General features: G+C 40.3%; 1 protein-coding gene across 1 annotated transcript in view; it reads left to right on the top strand.

Annotated features, from left to right (window-relative positions):
• Nucleotides 1-2,274: 2,274 nt before the first annotated feature.
• st18 (ST18 C2H2C-type zinc finger transcription factor) overlaps nt 2,275-20,945 on the top strand; it is a 52,058-nt gene continuing 33,387 nt past the window's right edge. Inside the window, exons 1-2 of the mRNA XM_061694438.1 lie at nt 2,275-2,445; nt 18,218-18,327. Coding sequence (XP_061550422.1) covers nt 2,322-2,445; nt 18,218-18,327 — 234 coding nt within the window. The 5' untranslated portion in view covers nt 2,275-2,321. The remainder of the gene's footprint in view (nt 2,446-18,217; nt 18,328-20,945) is intronic.

The raw sequence follows: 20,945 nt of genomic DNA, 5'->3' as shown, positions 1-20,945 counted from the left end.
AGTGATGTATGAGGAGGTTGGGAGGGCATATGCCGCGGTCTTATGACAAAGCCAGGGAAAGTTTTTTTCCGCCTCGGTAAATATCACGGGAAATGAGGCTCGGCAAATAAAGTAGTAAAACATTATATATATATATATATATATATATATATATATATATATATATATATATATAAAGGTAAATGTTAGCCTATCACACATAAATTTGTGGTTTGAGCGCGCACGCATGCTCATTTGAAGGCCTTTTTTTCTTATGACAACGCCACTGAATGTGTTTTTATTTCATTTTTGTTGTTATTTTGTTTATTTTGAATAAGCTTAAGCAGACAATTTGTAGAAAAATATACGTAATACGTTTTGCTGCTGCTGCTCAAGAACTCAAATCACGGCACAGTCTTGCATCTGATGTACAGTATGAGGTAATTGGGAGTTTTAAAAGTTAAATATGATAAATACTGTATTAATAGGTTATAGTAAAATTGTGGCTCAATCACGTGCACATTCTGATTTGGGAGGGCACCTTTTCTTGTAAAACGTCCAGCAAAGGTTTTTTTTTTTTTTTCCCTCTAGAAAAATCACGGGAAATAAGCATCGGCATAGAATTAGTAAAATCAAATCAAATCCGTAATAATAAAAATGAGCAGTTAAGTATCGCGAGTGTTGCTGCTTCTCGAACACCCTCACAAGCTCAAGTCAGGGTACGCGCATGCTTCTGATGTAGAGTTTTAAAAGTTTTCTCCCCCTTTAAATTGTAGCCGGGAAATAAGGATTAACATAAATAATACGTAGAAATTCGCCCATGTCACAGAAATCTGCGGCTCGCACACACTCACGGGCATCTACTATATGTTTCCTCCTCCTAATAAAATGGTTGAAAAATGCAAATTGGTGCAACACATTACATACGGCTGTTCACGAATCAGTGGCGACTCAAATTGACATTCGACTCCGCCGAAAACAATGAATGGCGATTTCAAAATTTTCGGGTCAGAATCCCAACGAAGTTGATGACTGGTTAGCCTGCTAGCTAGCTAGAAAGGAGGCAGCTGGTGGGAAGCAATGAGAATTTACGGCTCTGACAGGCGCAAAACCAACTCGGGTTCTACCTCTGGCCACGGTGCAGCAAGGGATCCTGGTTAAAGTAAACCATTTTCAACTAAAAAGGAAAACTTTTCTGGAGACAAAACGCGCCGGCGTACTCTCTTTCCAGTTCAATAGATAGTTTTAAGATAATCAAATTGTTTTTTTCATTTGTTGGACAATGACATTTTGGAAGATTCCAGCCAACACGAATCATGAATCAGGAATTAGAGGGCGCGAGTCCGAGCCCAAGTAATACAGTAGTATAAGCCCGAGTCTTGTAATTGATCCTTTTTTTGTGCACAAATCTGCTGCTCGAGTGCAGGAAGTTGGTTGGACATACAGTATTGTATTGTAAGGCTTTTCTTTGCCCCTCCAAATATTATGGGAACAAAAGATTAGTCAAAATAATAAAGCATATAAATTTTGACCTGCGGTCCTTTTTTGGCACAAATCTGGAGCTCCAGTGCGTCCAAAATTTTAGAATTGTGCTTCGGATTTAAGGGGAGATTGCGAAGCAAGATGCCTTTTTAAAAGTTTTTCTGTCTTCTCACATTTTGTGAGAAAAAGCAACAGGCAGAAAATTTGTAAAAAAATAATAATAATTAGCCCGAGTCTCGAGTGATAACCTTTCTGCGCAAAACTGCTGCCCGAGTGCACTTTTGCAACTGTTGTATATGAGGATGTTGTGTTTTTAAAGGCTTTTAATGTAAAATTAAAAAAAAGAAAGGCAGATACATTTGTAGAAATATTACAGGAAAAAAAAAGATTCTTACGAGTGTTGCATTTTCACATAATTCTTCTGCCCAAACGCACTTAGGTAGTCAAGCTTGTGCACCTTTTCTATTTCGATTTTTTTTTGTTTCCAACTATCATGAGAAATAATGACAGCCAGCAAATTAGTACCAAATCCTACAAAGATATCAGCCTGAGACTTGTGAGTGATACTTTTTTTATTCCTTGCAAATCTGCTGCTCGAGTGTGCTCCCATGCTGTAGTCGAGGAGCGCTCGTGCATTTGCCTCCTTGTGTGCCTGTTTGTGTGTGTGTTTTGTGGCTGTGGGTGTAGAGCGAGGAGGAGGAGGAGGGAGGGGAGTTGAGGCAGGGGGAGCTGGGTCGAGGGGGGGAGGGCGGCTGTTGATGTGCAAATGTGCATCATGTTGAAGGGCTGTGAATGGGGAAGTGTGACGTAAAAAGAGACCCGAGCGCAGGTGCTTATCTCGAGGCTGTCAAAGGCACAGTATGTCATATTCCCGGGGACTACCTTTCAAAGCCACAGCACCGGCGCCAAGCAGCACCATCGCCATCATCGCCAGCAGCACCGGCACACTGGGAGAAAATCGAACTTTTGGGATCGCAGCTCTAGGTTGGTTTCAAAGTTCTTATGTGTCATTTCTTGTCGTTTTGCTGAGGACCATCGGCGTCGCATCCAGACGATGTCAAAGCCTTTAAGCTTGCCATGTGATAGCCAAAGCAAAAAGCTGGGATGCTACAAACTTGTTGAGATTGTGTGTGTTTCTCAAACATATTTACACTATGTTGACTAAAGTGGCGTTCGAGAGGGTTTTTTTTTTTGCTGGAAAGCGAGCGCGGGTTTCAGGCAGTTTGAGGGGAGATTAAACAGCTCAAAGTGTTTTGTGACCCATTTTTTGATGGTTGGGATAGCATGAGATGGTGTAGATTATAAATTCACCAGGTTTGTTTCTGTGTATAAGCCTGTCTTAGAGGAACACATGTCGGTATTGTACGTGCAGACAAAAGCATTGTCGCGGCTCGCCTGTGGCTTTGACGGTGACAGCTGTACATACAAGACCGCTGAGCCTCGCTGCTGCACTTAAACATTGACTCTGTGTTCATATTTGTACAACGTCCTTTATCGCATCCTCCCTGTCCAAGATTTAAAAAAAAACGTGTGTTTTTTCATGTCTTGGATTCATCAGGATCATACGCTTCTAGTCAGGACTTGTGGTGAAAGTTTGTCAAACTAACACTTTGGCGTTACACGTGGGCGTACTTTGGAAGAGAGCTGAGCACTCGACAGTCTCTGGAGCGACTATTGATTCAAGCAGGACGGATGCCGTTTTAAAAAAGTTCATCATTTACCAGATAGAGGCGTGCTGCTCATTGATGACTCCAAATATCCGCTTGAACGATCTCAAAATGGTGTTTGCGTCCAGTAAAAAGAGGTGCGAGTATCTACATTTCATTTCGGATCAACATTTGCTCTTAACAGTACTGAGAGATATTTTACTCAGTGATAAATAAAATCACTTATTCAGACCCCGATGAGGTAACATTTCCCAAGGTGTGTTTCCTTAAGGAACACCTTTAAGTGTGTCACAATGGCGCAAACATCGTTCAGTCTGTTTTCTGTGATCCCACAGATTGTATTTTGATCTTTACGACTTGAAATCGTACCTTGGTTGTCTCTTAAGAATGAATTATTGCTTACAAATTTGTTCACTCAGGCCTGCAGAATACAAGTTTATCCTAAAGTGAAAAGTGTAACTATACAAAAGTACATGGAACGAGTCTCCACAGTGTCATGTTCCTCAACTTTGTTGTGTACTACAGATAACAGGAAACTTCCTCCTCTTTACTTGAATTGCACGAGCAGTATCGAGGTTACGTGTGTGTCGTAAAACAGTGATAAGTTCGAGGCATTATTCCTCCCTTGATTCCCCCCCCCCCCCCCCCCCCACCTCCCCACTCCACCAGCTATTTAAAGTGCAGGCGGCTCGGTTGCTACACAACGGATCCATGTGACCTGCGCTCGCCTACAGGAACTGTCCATGGTACCCTGCCAGCCAGCAAAATAAAAAGGCCGCAAACAAACCGAATGCGACACTTTTATGACCCCTTTGAAAATAGCACTGTTAAAGAGTTTCCTCTTTTTTTTTTTTTTTTTTTTTTTTTTCAATGAAAACATCAGGGACATTGTGTTACCTGTCCCAACAACGCAACATCAGCCGCCCTTCGCCACTGTCCTCTCACATCCAACTTTAGTTGGTTAATCCAGGAAAATGAATTATGTGGGTTTAATTCAACGAGATCTCAGAAATGATCCATCTGCTGTCGAGCAGCTGGCTGGAGGATAAATGTAATTAATGACTTAACTTTTGATCAGTATTCCACGGAAAGAGTTGTTTGTGTGGTGGTCCCGGGATGGAGGGGGGGGGGGGGGGGGGGGGGGCGATAGTGTCATTGTGTGTGCGTGTGTGTGTGTGTGTCTCTCCTTAATTAATGTCAGGAACAAGATTTTTACATCTATGACATTTTGTGTTTTACGTGATATTCTGTTGTACTACTGTATATTGTATAAAGTATCAGAACTTTGCTTTGAATGGCATTGAGCAGCATTAAAATAATAATAAGGTTACAATATATATACATTTTAATTTCAAGTAACATCAGTTGTCGTTCCAGTAATTCTTGATGCCATGTAATACTTTTTTCTTGTTTGAAACAAAACATCACAAATTTTTTTAGTTTTTTTTTTTTTTTTTCTTCTCCCAAAATTCAAGCATGTACTCAGTTGGTATAACTGTAGTACAATGGGAAAATATACTACAGGATATACCATACATTTTCATATGTTGTAAAAAAATAAATACAAATGTTTTATAATATAATAAAAAATATTAATAATGATAGTTTAAAAAAATGTATACATTTGGAAACGTGGCCCACCCTGTGTGTCTATGAGTAGTGTTTACAAAAACAACGTTTAGGATGTCTTCAAATCTTTAGCACACAGTATTATGTGTATCATTATGCTTAATTACACGCAAGAAAATGAGCGATTTGAGTGACGTGGCAAAAAAAAAAAAAAAGAAAGATGAAATCCATATTTCCCATTGCTGCACAGCATTTTTTTTATTTTTTATTTTTTGGCCGAGATGTACATCCCAATGTACCTTGACGGCAGCGTACCTCATTGGCTGCGCTCCGGCTCTGTTGGCCTAACTATAAAGCATCTGCTTATACCCTTGTGGGCTGGGAAGAATTAGGATTTATGAATTTATTTCCTCTGTTGTATTGTTTAAACAGCTTTGGTTTAGTTTTGATCCCTTCCTCTCGCCTTTGAGGCCGTTCCACGGTGTCAGCTGTTGACTGATAGTAAGAGAACTGCCTCACAGTGTGAATGAAAGAAAACTAGCGGTTGGTAAACACTGATAAGGGATAAATAGAAAGCGGTCAGGCAGAGATAGTTCTGTGGGAGCCCAGATTGTGTGCGGTCTGTTAAAATGAGATTCGGAGCCTGTCCTTTTTTATTCTCGCCTCCCCTCCCCTCCCCGGTGTGCCGTTTGTCTGGAAAATCTCCAGTGACCCGGCTCGCCAATCCCAGGCTGCGCCATTCTCTTCTTCTATTTGTTTTCTCTCCCAACGAGGGTCAAGTTGGCCAATAGACACGTCCCCGATGCTTATGGACAGCTGTCATGACTTCAAGTGCTTACGCTCGTTACATTTTTGGTGTGTATGTTTTTATTTTTTATTTTTTATTTTTTCCCCCAAGCAGACCAACCAGAAATGACTTATAAATGTCATGTCTTAAAGTGACTAATAAGCATTAAGGTATATGCATGTGTAACCAAGCAAGGTTAAAAGCGTCTTTAAGAGCTTCATTAATTATGACAGGAGTGAGTAGGCCATACAAGGTTCAATATTATATCACGCCATTTTTCCGATACCGCACAAAGCAACATTTTGACAGCAGGGTATCTTCAGGTTTAAGGATAAAAAAAAATGTAAGACGAACATTTTTTTTTTTTTTTTTTTTTTTAAATGAAATTTGACAAATATTCGTCCCTAAATGTGACCATGAGGAGTGAATGGGCCATATTATGTCATAAGTTGTGTATCTTTCAGATATTGTATGAAACATTTTTACAGCAGGGTAGCTTCAGGTTTAAGGAAGCAAAATGTAAGACTTTGAAAAAGTCTGTTCTCATCCCTATAGTCATCTTTTTGTGAAAATGTGTGTGTGTGTGTGTGTGTGTGTGTGTTTGCGTGATGAAAAGACCTTTCCTTGAGGAGCACCGTGTGGTGTATTTACGCAGAACATAATTCAGCCCATTATAGCCCAGCAGCTAATGAGATTGGATGTTAAGTGAATGACACAAAGGCCAAAATAAATAAATAAATAAATAAAATAAAAGGGTTGGTGTTTCGGGTGACACGCATACACACACACACACACACACACACTCTCACAGCTGTGTGGTGGACGAGTCCACCTCGTTGCTATCCTTGTGCTTCGTCTCTTCCGCCGTGTCAGCGTGAGATGCAAAAACAAAAGGCTCAGAAAAGGGTAAGTTGAGCTAGCCATTCAGACACTTTAGCGCTCGGGGGTTTGTGTGGCGGATTGAAGTAGATGGGTGGGAGGGTCAGTGTCAGCGATGCTCACAATAGAAGCCATCGCAGTCACTTGGACAGATTTGAAGGTTGTCTTCGGTGCACCCATGGTTTGCTTATTTCTGTCTGTATTAGAGGTACGCATTTGTCAAAGTCAATTGTTGTTGAGTCTTGACTTGCGCCGGAATGTTTTCCATCTAATTTCGTTTACCGGTGTGCGATACTATATCAGATTTGGTATTGAGCCAATGAATACAGGGCCTGTATCACTACCAATACTTTTTTAGTCAAATTGCTAAATTTGTTTGAATTTTCATGACCTAAAGTTTTTTTTTATTTATTTATTTTATTTTTTTTCATTAGCTAAAGCCCAGGATAGTTTGGCCAAAGTGTATAGTTAAGTAGTATCTAGTATCAATAAAAGTATCTAGTTCCCCTGGGACGCTAATGAGGACAAGTGCTACACAGTGAAAAAAAAAAAAAAAACGGATGAAAGGATAAACACAAAACAATCAAACACAATGTTTTCGAAGAGGTCCTGGCCTATATTTGACAAAATCTCAGGAGTGGACACAGGAGGGAAACTGAAATCAAAGTATCCATCTCATTACACTGGTTTTGCTGTGATGGACTCGATCGCCACTGCCGTTTGGTTGTGTTTTGTTTTTGGTGGCAGCAGCAGCCAGGATGGCTGCGTTACAGAACGTAAGTGCATTAGCTTATCGTGCTCGGCTGTGGCACCGGAAAGTGGGTTAAAGTCCATTGTGTATAGTAAAGCCTGGACTTAAGTCAAATTTACATTTTGTTCAAGATTACTCCTTTTATTGATGCCCATAATCATATTCATGGACCATCTGCTGATTTTGGCAAGCATGGATCAAACTCGCCCAAAAAGCATCCCCGCTAACCTTTTAAGTACAAAATAGTCTGGCTTAACTGTGCCGGCCCAGAAGTGTGTATCTGTGTGTATGCGAGAGAGATTGTTTGGATATTGGCTGCTCATGCCATATTTTATTTTATCGTGATCTTCTTATCAAGATCTCTTCTGTGTCCTCAGAAGGAATCTGTTTATGGCCGTCACCGCGGTGACGTGGCGATGACGTCAAAACTCGAAGGCTCCCAGAGTGACATCAACACTGCCGATTTTTTTTTTTTTTTTTTTTTTTTTGTGTGTCCTTTCTTTTGTTTTCCGACGTGTGAGCTAATTCTCGGCGTGCGCACGCCACACACAAAATAGCAAATTCACCAGTGGGCATCCTTTGCCGCGTGAAATACTTATGTTCGACTCATTCCAAACAAAGCTTACGCAGATTGAGAATTCATATGCCAGAGGTAAATCCGAGTTAACACGGATTTATACTGGCATGAGTTAAAGGACTAGAGTTTGTAATCCAGGTGGCCAAGGGATTTTAGCGTACAGTGGCAAAAATCACTTAAAACTCCCCCCCCCAACGTTCTGAGCCACTCGGCTCAATGAGCAGACGGATCGTCACCGATTGATGACCGCACAACTATGTCAACGGAGGACAGCGTGTGTGACATTCAGTGTACTTGGATGCACGCATGGATGCCGATGTGTTTGCTCCTTGTGTTTACTTAAGTGACTATGAAACATGAACCTGAAGTCTAGAAGTTGTATTGGAAAATACTGTCGGCATAAACTTGCATACATGGTGTCAAGTTCCATCTGTGGTATATAGTATATATATATATATATATATATACTGTGTAGTATTTAAAGTTAACGTGAGATGCTTTATAGTGTGATTAATCAACAATCTGTGATCATTGACAATACTGAACAATAAGGGATCAAATAGTGTGTACGTGTGTCTTGTTTTTCCGGCAATGTGGGCACCAATCTTTTTTTTTACGGAACTTTTGGGGACAAAAAGCAAAAGTCCTAAACTGGTACATTTTAAGGTGACGACAGGGTTGTATCAAACTATGACGTGGTGGGTGTGTATATACTCTATCAAGAATTTAGTCAAACCCTAAGGTGTTTGTTTCTTTTTTTCCGTTGAATGTGGGGACCCACATTGTTTTTAACATAACTTTTGGAGACATAAGACATAAATTGGCCCTTTTTAGAGTGATTGATTTTATAGTGTGTTTTGTCAAATTTTGAGGTTGAGGTTAAGGATGGGTTTATGTTATATCCATGATTGTAGTCGAAGCCTGAGGTGAGTGTGTGTTCATGTTTTCCCTGGAATGTGGGGACTCATCAAAAGCAAAAAGCAAAAGACGTAAACTGGTAGATTTTTGTAGAGATAGTTTTCTTTTGTACATTGTGGTGACAAAGAGCAAATAACATTACATTTTAGCTACATTTAAGGGTGTTTTTTATTTTTATAAAAGTTTGAGTTTGTGCGTTGTGTTATGTAGCTGCTGTAGCTCTGTTGATAGTCAAAGCCGGAGGTGGGTGTCTTTTTATTTTTCCTGCAATGTGCTGGAGCCTTATTTTTTTGAAACAACTTTTGGGGACAAAAGCCTAAACTGATACATTTTTAAAGTGAAGAGTCTTTGTAGCTTTAGTTATATCAAAGTTTGAGGTTGTATGTGGTATTATTTAGTTGCTATATCTAGGGTTGCACCCTGTTTCATGTTTTTTTTTCTGGAATCTAAGAACCCATATTGTGGATCTAATTTTTGGGAACAAGACATCAGCTGGTACATTTTAGGGTGATTTATTTTGTAGTTGGGTTTATATCAAAGATTAAAGGTTGTGAGTGGGGTTATGTTATGTCAAGGGTTGTTGTCAAACCATTCGGTGTGTAGAGTTTCTTCTTCATTTTCCATAACCCGTAGTTTTCGCGTGACTTTTAGGCACAAATTCAAAATTGCTTGACTGATTTTCAAGGTGAAGAGTCTTTGCAATATGGCTTGTATCAAAGTGTGCAAAGGCAACATGGGTAGCCACATTGTGAAGTAGCTTTTAGGGACAAGAAGCAGTGGTAGATTAAAGTTGTGGGTAGCTAACTCATTAGCTTTGGCAAGTAGCCACTAGCTAGGCAAAAAGCATACTTTGTGAGGGTTAGTTTTTATAATGTCTGTCAGTGGTTTACAAGAATGTTAAGTTTAGCTCAGCTGAGTAAGCTTTAGCCGAGCGCTAGTAGCTGCTAAGCTCGCGACGCGGTCAAATGCGAACGTGTGTGCGCGTGTGTTTCTTGTTTTTGCAATTTGGGGCACATGATTTTATATTGTTCCTTTTTGGGGATGAAAAGTAAAAGACCCAAACTGGTACACTTTAAGGTGATCATGAAATAATGAAACTTCATTTCGGGAACAAACATTTTGGCATTAAAAGTTTGAAAAATATGACTTTCGAAACACTTATGGCGTTTTGATGTTTAACAACTGCCAATAATTAAAATCCGGATAGCAGTCAATTTGTATTGATTTGTAAAAGGAAAGTCAGTGGGTCATGCCTTTACCATTATTGATCACATTATACAGTATGAAAATTACACTTTAACACATAGATGTCGTTATTGTTTCCGCACTGTGGACACACACAATTTTGTCGTACCTTTTAGCGACAAACATACAAAAAGACCTAAGCTGGTACATTTTACGGCAAATTATTGTAACGTGTGTTTATGGTTTTCCCGACAATTTGGAAAAACATACTTTTACGTAACGTTTGGGAGCCCCCCAAAAATGCTAAACTGGTACATTTTTAAAGTGAAGGCTGTTCTTGTATAATTTAGTTTGAAACGTGAAGTTTCAGATGGTTGGTGTCATTAACATTAGCTTCAGCATAAAGCAAGTAGCTGTTATAGATTGTAGTCCGACCCTAAGGAGCGTTTTTGTGCACATAGAGATCATTCTGACGTATCTTTTGGAGACAAAAAGCAAAAGAATCAAAGTGGTACATTTTCGGGTGAATGTTTGTAGTGTGTGCGGGTGTATCTGGTTTTCCCTACAAAGCGCAAAAAAATGATTTTTCCGTAACCTTGGGGAAATAGCTAAACTAGTACATTTGAAGGTGATTTGGTTCAGCATGTAAAGTTTAGGATCAATGGTGTGGTTTTTGTCAGCTTTCGTATGTTATGGATAGAGTTATACTGTAGTCAAACCATGCAATCGTCTTTATTGTTGCACTACATAATGTGGGGAAACATGATTTTACATATCTTTTTGGGCCAAAAAGCAAAACAGCTAAACTATTAAATCATTTGGTTTTAGCATGTGAAGGTTATGATCCCGCGGTGTAGTTGTCGTTAGCTTTAGCATGTTATGGATAGGGTTATACTATACTGTAGTCAAACCATAAGGTGCGTCTTTCTTGTTTTTCCTGCAACATAGTGACACATAACTATTATATCTAGGTAACTATTTGGGATCAAAAAGCAAAAGAACAAAACGTTTACATTTTAAAGTGAAGTGTGGGCGTAGGTGTGTGTGTGTGTGTGTTTGTGTGTGTGTGTGTCATTCTTGTTTTTCAGTAACATAGGGACATCATTTTGACGTACTATTGAAGACATCGTGCAAAAGGCATAAAATGTTCTATTTGAGGATTAAGATGTTTGTAAAGTGGGTCAGTGGTTCCCTTCTTAGTCGAGTATAAGGTCATTGGGCGGGGTTGTGATTGGTTTGAGCTGTTCTACGGCTGGGGTTATGGTCAGTCTCCAGGGCGTAAACATACATCAACATCATGTCACCTTTAGTGCTGCAAGCGTGCTCGTGTATTTGTGTGCGCGTGTGTGCGAGAGAGCTAGAGTGGAGTTGTTTAATGACAGGAACAGCTGACTCATTTAGAGAGCGCAGTGAAAGGTAATTAACCCTGGGAAAACTACAGCTGCCATGCGAGCTGTTCACTTCAGTGCAATCTGATTAGAAATCACTGACTCCTTTCGCAGGCAGCGTGTCCAACGTAAACTTTTTTTTTTTTCTTTTTGCACGGGAGACCTGCCTTTTGTGCCGAGGGAGGGATTAAGCGGAACGGTTCCTACGCGCCTCCCAATTGGGGACCACCTGGTGACATTCATGCAGAAAAGAAAAGAAAAAGAGCCTCCTTGGGTGGGATTACGCTGCTCATTATTACACCGGGGGCCTGGAACTTCTTTTTCCCCGAACACCTGTCCCCAAATTAGGCAAAGCATGTTCACAACACCATTCAAAGATTGCAACTAGCCCGAGAGTGCCTTGGCAGAAGGGTCTACCGTCCACTCTGCTATTGATGCGCCGAGAAGATACTAATTTTATTTGACTCGGCATTAATTGGATTGAAACGAGCAAATAAAATAGCAGATCTTCATATGACAGGAGAACTCAAAGCAGCGAAAATGTGGTCAAAAAAGCAGCAATTGGCTCTCTGATGTCAGAAGAAACGTTCTGGACTCGCCGTCGCTCGTGTGGTCCGGCTCCAGATGAATTCAATTTAGAGGGACTGACTTTGGAACGCCATGACAAGAGTCCCCCAAATCACCGCGGCAAAGGTGTCACCATCTGACTCTTTCATTGGGACGCTTGCTAACTGGCTCCAATAACAAGTTTCCCCTGTAGCTATGCCATCATAACAAATCATTGAAGCTGTCGTGGCGAGCCAGCCTCCTAATTGTCTGGTAAGAATTCTGGTAGCGCTGTCCTCTTATTGAAGCTTGTCTGTCTTGGAGAGGGGATAAGATAGCAAAACGATATGAAAGTCCTCTTTGGCAGAAGCCACAAACACTTTGCAGGAGAGCTGAGAGGCTGTTCCGTTGGACGTGGCTGCTGATTTCAAGATTTAACGTCAATGACGATCTGCGCGCAGCCTAAGAAATTATCCTCCAAAATGACACCTAATCCTTAAACCTGCTGCTCAAAGATTTCAAAGATTACTTGGTTGTGTGTGTATGGGGGGGGGGTGAAGGACAGGTCTTACATTTGATGAAATTGGCCATATAAATGTCTTCATATGCAAAATACAACACAAATACAAAAAATATAATAATATTGTGATGTAATAATGAGCCCGTATCACCCGCTCCTAATGCTCATATTTGGTGAAGCAGAGAACTTAAATATGATCTAAGTGGCCTTTAAAGTCTTATGTTTGGCTTTGTATACAAAATACAATAATTAAAAAAAAAAACTTAATATCATGATGTCATATTGAGTTTATATTACCTACTCCTCATTGTCATGTTTAGCGAAGGAGAGATCTTAAATCTGATCAAAATGACCTCAAAAGCATTTTTTCTCCTTAAACCTGCAGATAAAAGGTTTCATACAGTGTCTTAGGAAATATGACCGCAAACTATGATATAATATTGAGCTCGTGTGGCTCACTCCTAAATGCTCACGTTTAGCGAACGAACGGTCTCCAATAAGGTCTTTAAAAGTATTTAAATTTTGCGCCGTATACCAAAATACAATGCAAATACTTTTTGTTTGAATTAAAAATATTGTTATGTAATATTAGGGCTATGTCACTCATGCTAACGTTCATATTAAATGAAGGAGCGGTCTTAAATTTGGTCAAAAGGGCCTAAAAAAACTGTTTTAAATGGCTGTAATTTGGCTTCCTATACAAAATTCAGTACAGATACGAAATAAATAATATAAAACCAACTCCCTTGCTGTGTTGAATTCGATTGTTTCAAGCAAAGGTGTCAAACTCCTTTTGTCCATAGCGGTTGCACCAAGAGGTCCGTTTATAACCGTGACACCATGTTCGTGCTTCATCATTATTACATAATTATCCTTGCATTTGATCATCATGATTTTAAACAGTTGATGGAGACAATCTATTTAAAGGTTTGTCAACTGAACTCATATTGAGATCAATTTTCAAGTTGCAGTGCCACTTTTCTGCCAACATTGAGATAAGTAATGCAATTAAGGAGAAAAGAAGATGACATAAATATGTTGACACATTATTTCCATCTTTGGGAGGAAAACTTATTTTGAAAGGGTAGCTTTTGGTCTCCTCCTTCTCTGTAAAAAAAAACAAACAAAAAAACAAAAACACACAACTTGTTTATACTCGGTGAACAGAAGTTGATTTTAATCTCGCCGCCGAGCTTCATTTGCTCACTGCCGACCCATTTGCATGTCAATGAAAAATGGCAAAAGCAATCACTTGTTTGTTGAATCCAATTTGACCACTTGGAGGAAAAAAAAGAAGGTGCACACACGCGCCTGATCACTTTGCCGCCAGCTGATCTTTTTGCTGCCGTCACACAAACTTTACATTTGGTGATTGAATTAACATGATACGCCGATCAAGCAATACTCATCCATTTCTTTATAAGAAATGTCTGACCACAGCAATGTAACATGGATAAACTGATCTAATTTGAGAATCGCAATGCATTGCTTTGAACGTTTCTTTACTGTCTAAACGATATCAAAGACCATCTGTCTTTGAAATCATACATAGTTCTGAAGAAAAAATATCTTGCGCCATCTGTCATTAAAGGAGAAAGCGAGCATCCAGCATTATGAATTGCTTTAATGCAGACTCTTTCTATTCCACTGCGTTCTTGACATTTGTATGTTTTAAACAGGAATGAGAGATTTCAAATGGAATTCACCATTTTACACCCAAATGCAACCACTTAAACATATTTTCCTTCTTGATACTGCAAGTACTGCACTATAATTTGTCATCTTGTTCAAGAAACAATCATGCACTTTATGATTTAAAAAAAAAATATATATATATACTTTTTGTAAAACAGTACATTGGAAAATTCATTTTAGCATGAAACGTCTTTTGGATTAAAGAGCTTCTACAACCTGTTACATTAACCATTTCAGAAACAAAAGATAATAATGATTTTAGTAATTACCAACATTGTTCATTATGGACAGCTTTATCATAAACCTTACTTTTACTTATAAATTCCCTCGGTAATTCAAAGTGAAAATACGAGCTCGTCACAACAGAATAACTTCTTACATGTCTATCATCCATCCATCCATTTTCTTCCGCTTAGCCGAGGTCGAGTCGCGGGGGCAGTAGCTTTAGCAGGACCGCCCAGACTTCCCTCTCCCCAGCCACTTCATCTAGGTCTTCCGAGGGGATCCCGAGGCGTTCCCTGGCCAGCCGAAAGACGTAGTCTCTTCAGCGTGTCCTGGGTCGTCCCCGGGGTCTCCTCCCGGTGGGACGTGGCCGGAACACCTCATCCGAATCAGATGTCCCAGCCACCTCATCTGGCTCCTCTCGATGTGGAGGAGCAGCGGCTCTACTCTGAGATCCTCCCGGATGACCGAGCTTCTCACCCTATCTCTAAAGGAGAGCCCGGACACCCTGCGGAGGAAACTCATTTCGGCCGCTTGTATCCGGGATCTGGTTCTTTCGGTCACGACCCACAGCTCGTGACCGTAGGTGAGGGTAGGAACGTAGATCGACCTGTAAATAAGAGAGCTTCGCCTTTCGGCTTATCTCCTTCTTTACCACAACGGACCGATACAAAGTCCGGATCACTGCAGACGCTGCACCGATCCGCCTGTCGATCTCCCGTTCCATTCTTCCCTCACTCGTGAACAAGATCCCAATATACTTGAACTCCTCCACTTGGGGAAGGATCTCATTCCCGACCTGAAGAGGGCACGCCACCCTTTTCCGACTGAGGACCACGGTCTCAGATTTGGAGGTGCTGATTCTCAATCCAGCCGCTTCACACTCGGCTGCGAACCGCTCCAGTGAGAGTTGGAGATCACGGCTTGATGAAGCCAACAGAACCACATCATCTGCAAAAAGCAGAGATGCAATACTGAGGCCACCAAACCGGATCTGCGCCTTGAGATTCTGTCAATAAAAGTTATGAACAGAATCGGTGGCTTACATGTCCTGGATCGTTAATATTGAACATGTTTAACACTTATGTTTTCTGTGCAGATCGGCAGCGGAAAAAACACCCTTGACATACACCACACTATGGAAAATTCGGTTTGGATAATCATTTAGGGAAATCCAATAATCAGGCCTTTGTTGACTTTGATTGGCAGAGAACTACAAAGCTCAAATTAGGTTATTTTCATGTGTGTAGTCTGCTTAACATTTACGATTGTCACCCCCAACCATGTTTGAGCAGATTAGGTCGGGAAAATCACTCTTAGCACACCCCACGCCACAGGACGTTCAGGATAATGTTTTGGAGACATCCAACAGTCGGGCCTTTGCTGATTTAATGCTAATATGAGGTCCGGATATTCGTACCATGTACGAAAGTATATATCCTGCTAAAGATTTTCTACATTTTCAACATTTTCATTTTCACTTTCTCAGCCCAGATCGGGGAGGAAAATTCCTTCAGAACACACCCCACACCACAGTGTAACTGGTCTTGATCATTTTTAAAAGACATCCAACAATCTGGCCTTCTGTTGACTTTGATCGGAAGTGGGGTAAAAATGCAGAATTGTGTCTCAATTATCGATATGTGTGTACCCTCCTAACATTCCCGATTGTCAGCCCCGACCATTTTCCGAGTAGATCCAAGAGGAAAAATCCCTCTTAACACATCTCATGCATAATCGCTCTGGATAATCTCTTAGAGACACCCGACTTTTGCTGAATTTGATCGAAAGGTGGAGAAAATACTCAAACTTGGCTCGATTGTCAGCATGTGTGTACCACGCTTAAGATTCCTGATTGTCAGCTTTGACCATTTTTCGAGCATATCGGAGAGGAAAAATCATTCAAAACACATTCCGCACCCCGACAGCATAATCTCACTCAGGATAATCTTTTAGACGCACTCAGGCCTTTTGTTTCCTTTGATCAAAACGGGTGATAAAATGCTAAAATTTGGCCCGATTATTGGTAGGTGTGTAGTTTGACTCATGTTTCTACAAATGTAGTAAATGAATAGCTGTATTGTGAATGTATGTAAATGCATATCGGATTTAGCGATCATCGGCTTTGGATCGTAAGCGACAACGATCCGCTACATGGCTATATTTGTCCGGCCCCTCGTGGAAACGTCGCCCTCCCGCGAAGTTCCACGGCGAAATGAGATCAGGCCACCCGTGTCGGCAAACATTCATTACAAGGAAATATGAAAGTAAAAGCGTCTATCTCTGGCTCTTTATTACACGTAAACAGAAACACTTAGCATGTAAAATTAATGTGAAAATTATTCCCGGGGTAAACTATAAACACACACAAGTTACCCTCTGCACATTTCCGCCCTTCTTCTTTTTTCCCCTCTGCTCCTTCCTCCCCTAGATCAGAGTGTAATTGCCAGTAATCAGGTCTGTTTGCCGCTGATAAAACCACTCTGAATGCGAGGGAGCCTCTTTGTGTGATGACTCAATTATGCCAGAAGTGGCTCATCAAACCTGGCCCATCAGCTGCTTTAATAAATAAGGAGGAAAACTTGCTGCGGGCGCATTATAATTCCATTCATTCCATAATTAAATCCATTCCCCCGTTTTTTAACCCCTCACGCTCGCCGCGTTTCTCGAAGGGGAAACAAAAACAAGCTGGGGAAGGTGGTGGGCGCACACCAGACAGTGACCTTGCACAGAGCACCCAGCCGCTGCCTATCATTCACAATGACACTGCTGAAGAGAGGTTACGAGAAGGAGGCTCCACGCAGCCGTCGTATTCAAATCTCGTCAGTGACATTTGCAATTGCAACTCTCGTCTAATCACGTTTGAACGCAAACAACGCCAAGTCCAGCCAATCTCTTTGCCTAAAAGTAATTCGAAAAATACAAACAAATTGTGAGAGCCTTTTCGGAGTTGTGGCTCTTCTCCGTCACAATAGCGAGCGTGTTAATTACGCCGCGAGAGCTCAGATAAGCAGGCCGCCGAACTCAAGGTCAGCGATGGATAACCGTGGCAGCTGCACACTCTGCTAATAATAATAGCAACAATAATGATAATAATAGGAAACAGCAGCATCAAACAGCACAATTACCACTCTTTCACTGTTTCACTCCTTCTCGCAGCATCTCGGATGTGCTGCTAATGGTGCGAGGCCATGGTTATTCATGACCCACCCCCCCTCATCCAAGCCCCCCCCAAACCCAGCTCCCCAGGCGCGGGCCCGTTCCTCCCTCTGTGCTGGGAATGCTAGCAGATGGGGTTAAGAGGGGGGGAGGGGAGGGGGGCTCAAGGACAGCGAGCAGCCAGATTAACGCAGAGAAGATCGGCCGGCGAGACCCTCGCGTCGAGGGAGGGGTCCCAAAGTGTCCTCGGAGGAGTGTCATTTGTCTGTATATAAAGGCGAGGGGGGGCGAAGGGCGCATAAATATGATTCAGCAGATGATGAACCAACTCAAATAGTCATGAGTCTTTTTTTTCATATGCTAATGAATCCACAGTGACTACCCCTCCCTCCCTCCATCCCTCCATCCCTCCCCACGCTCCCTTTTTTCATCCATTTTTTTCCCCCCTCTGTGAGCTATAATTAAGAGGTTTTTTGTTTTTTCCCCCCCCCCCTCCACCCAAAGCTAACATAAATAAATAATTCTATAATAAGATCTGTGAAGTGAGCAGGGCTGAATGTACGCATTGTGCTCCCGCGTGTTTTCCCTCTTGGATGTTTTGTATTAATTAGAAGCGAGCAATTTGATCCCTGTCGAGCAATCAATTTGCATCGTGTTCCTGTACACGTACATTCTATTTACACCTTTGCACAAATTACTGTCGTCACAAAAAAAAAACATATATATATATATATATATAAAATCTAAAAAAGATATATATATATTTTAAAAAGTAGCACAGTTGGAATCGCATGACTTGGTTTCTTTCCAAAATTATTTGTATTATTATTATTATTATTATTGTTATTTTTAAGTTGAACTCCCAGATTGAATGTGTGCACTTTTTCATGCAGGGAATGAAGCACATGATCAGCTCCTGAGAGACACGGCAAGCGTCAATAAGGCCGGGCACTGCGAAGTTGGCATCTTTCCCAACGCAGCGCCCTCCAAACAGCAATCGAAGGTAAATACAAAACATTCGGAAATAACAAATCAACACTGGGTTAAGGATTTCGTGAAGAATGCGTCAACATAGTGGGATAAGTTTCGGGATTTTCAAATCCTGATGTTGCTTTTTTTTTTCTGTTTTATTGAGACAATCATATTGTTGTGTTGTCTTCATTTTACAGTTTTAAATGCCTTAAGGTTAAATGAAGCATAGATTTGTATTTATGATGCTTAAGATAACATTATATGTATATAATGGACTGTATATGATTATAATTTTTTTTATAGTTAAGTTTTAAAGATGTTTTGGGGAGCAAATTCATTTAAATCTGAATAAAATACACAGAATACCCTCTAAGCACATCGTATCATTTGATGATAATTTCTCAGCACACTATATAGATTATCATAGATATAAGGAAAGAGAGTACACGTTGTTTTCATAGATAAAAATATGTAAAAAAGTAAGAAAGTATTTTCAGTTCCATTTCACAGCTCTAAAATCTTGCCTTTTTTTTCATATTTTCTACCATTAATTTTAGTCTAATAAATGATTCCCCTTTTATACTTAAAATTCAACCATATTTCCTCCTTTTTCTAAAAGTAGCTTTTTTTTTTTTTAATAGACAAAAATAAAAAAATAAAACCAAGCATGTCACGGTTGATATTCGCCTCCACCAATAACATCATCTTTGATGTTGATGGACGTCTATGTTAGAAGACATTTTATTTTCAGTGCAACACAACGTGAGTGTGTACGTGTCTGTGTGTGTGTGTGTGTGTGTGTGTGTGTGTGTGAAAGAAAGCAAAAAAGTGTTCCAAACTAACGAGGTACATTCATTTTTACACCAGCTAATGTATAGTATTTGGGAGTTGTTTGTCTCAATAGGCCGGAGTAATCAAAAGTAATGAAGCTATTACGAGCAGGACCTCCGAGGGCTCGGCGTGGCATTAAGAGTGCGCCACATAAAAAGGTTTATTAAAGGAAATTAAGGTCCATCACTGCCACACCTGCTCCCCTATTATAAATGTATGACAGGTCAGTGCCTTCAATCACAACAGCAAATGAGAGAGAGGAGTCATGTTTGCCATTATCAGGGAAAAAAGAACACGGCGCATCCTGTGACTCACACATTTCGCTGGCTGGTGACCACTATACGCCGCCATCAGCCTGGAATAATTATGTTTAATAGCTTTTATTTGGGAGCCACCAACAACATACCAACAAAGTGGATGGGTTTTTTGTGACTCTTCTGGGCTAAACATGCTCTCTCACACACACACACACACACGCACACACACGCACACACACACACACACACACACACACACACAGCCGAAGCAGAGGCGCTGTGCACACTTTAATGTCATTATTTTGTGTAATTCCATTTTGTTCCTCACCTTTCCCCAACTTGTACTTTTTTTTTTGTCTGTGGCGAGAATTACAGCCCAACAAGCGACATCATTTGGTCAGCTTCTTGACACTTTGGCACCCTTCTTATTTAATACCAGGTCCAAATGTTGAGTTCAAAGGGCATTTCTAGTTGTTCATATCTGGTGTGTTTGAGTTCAAAATTACGAAGAAGTATTAGGGCCAACATAAAAACAAACAAACACTATGGCATTAAATTGGAAGAAAGTTGTATATTTTTGAGGAAATAAAACATTTTGGGGGGAAAAAAGTTGTACTTTTTCAATGCTAGGTGTATCTCGAGAATGCTCAGATGGATGCATTACTTGCTTGGACAGATTTTGAAATCCACTTGTTAAAATATGTTTTTTATTTAAGAAAAACAAACAAACTGAAATTTGTTCTCAAAAATACTTTCATCTTGAAAATCTATTATTTGTTATCTCGAAAATGTATGACCTTAATCTATTTTTTTTCCGTTCATAGGAAATTACACAAATAGTTGAAAAATATGTTGTTGTTTTTTTTACTATTTCTTTCTTTATTTATTTTTTTTTTACATTTAAAAAAAACAAACTCATGACCAGTATCTACTTAATTTTGAGAAAAGTGATTTTTCTTTCGTTTGTCATTTCCAGCTAGAAGATTTGCCCAAACATTATTGTCTAGTGCTTTACTGTGGACTATTTCAATATCAGTGAGTTTTACAGGAATGAGACATTTTCAATCTGAATGTTCATTTGTATGCCCAATTTGGTCAGGATATTAATAACTTTGGGCTTAGCTGTCAGTCGCAAATTGCATTGGAACCAGTCCACATTTTGTGTTTGTAACAGTACAAAAAATGGTATCTCCTGCTTTCGTTTTTGAGAATGAATGTGAAGGGGTCTTGAAACTTGCATTTACCAACTTCCCCTACTATAAAGAACAATTATCCTCTAATTTCTGTATGCCAAAAATCAAATCCTCATGTGGTCGTCAGCAATAGGGGTGTCATGGTGTATGTATTTGAATTTGGAACTTTACGGTACGGCAGCATACCGAGTCCCCACGTGAAACATGTTAGCTAAGAAAAAGCAAGAGCAACTTGAGCCGCTGCAAACAAACACAGTGTGGCTCAGCCTGTGGCTAGTGATACGCTTTTGGCGGCATGTAAAACTTCAATCGTTTTTGAATGTCATCGCGCGGACGCAGATGGAGCCGAAGCAATAACAAATACCCTT

Source organism: Phycodurus eques, chromosome 13 (assembly GCF_024500275.1).
Source record: "Phycodurus eques isolate BA_2022a chromosome 13, UOR_Pequ_1.1, whole genome shotgun sequence".
NCBI classification, from domain to species: Eukaryota; Metazoa; Chordata; class Actinopteri; order Syngnathiformes; family Syngnathidae; genus Phycodurus; species Phycodurus eques.
Note: the sequence above shows the minus strand (reverse complement) of the source record. Positions and strands in the feature narration are given on the sequence as shown.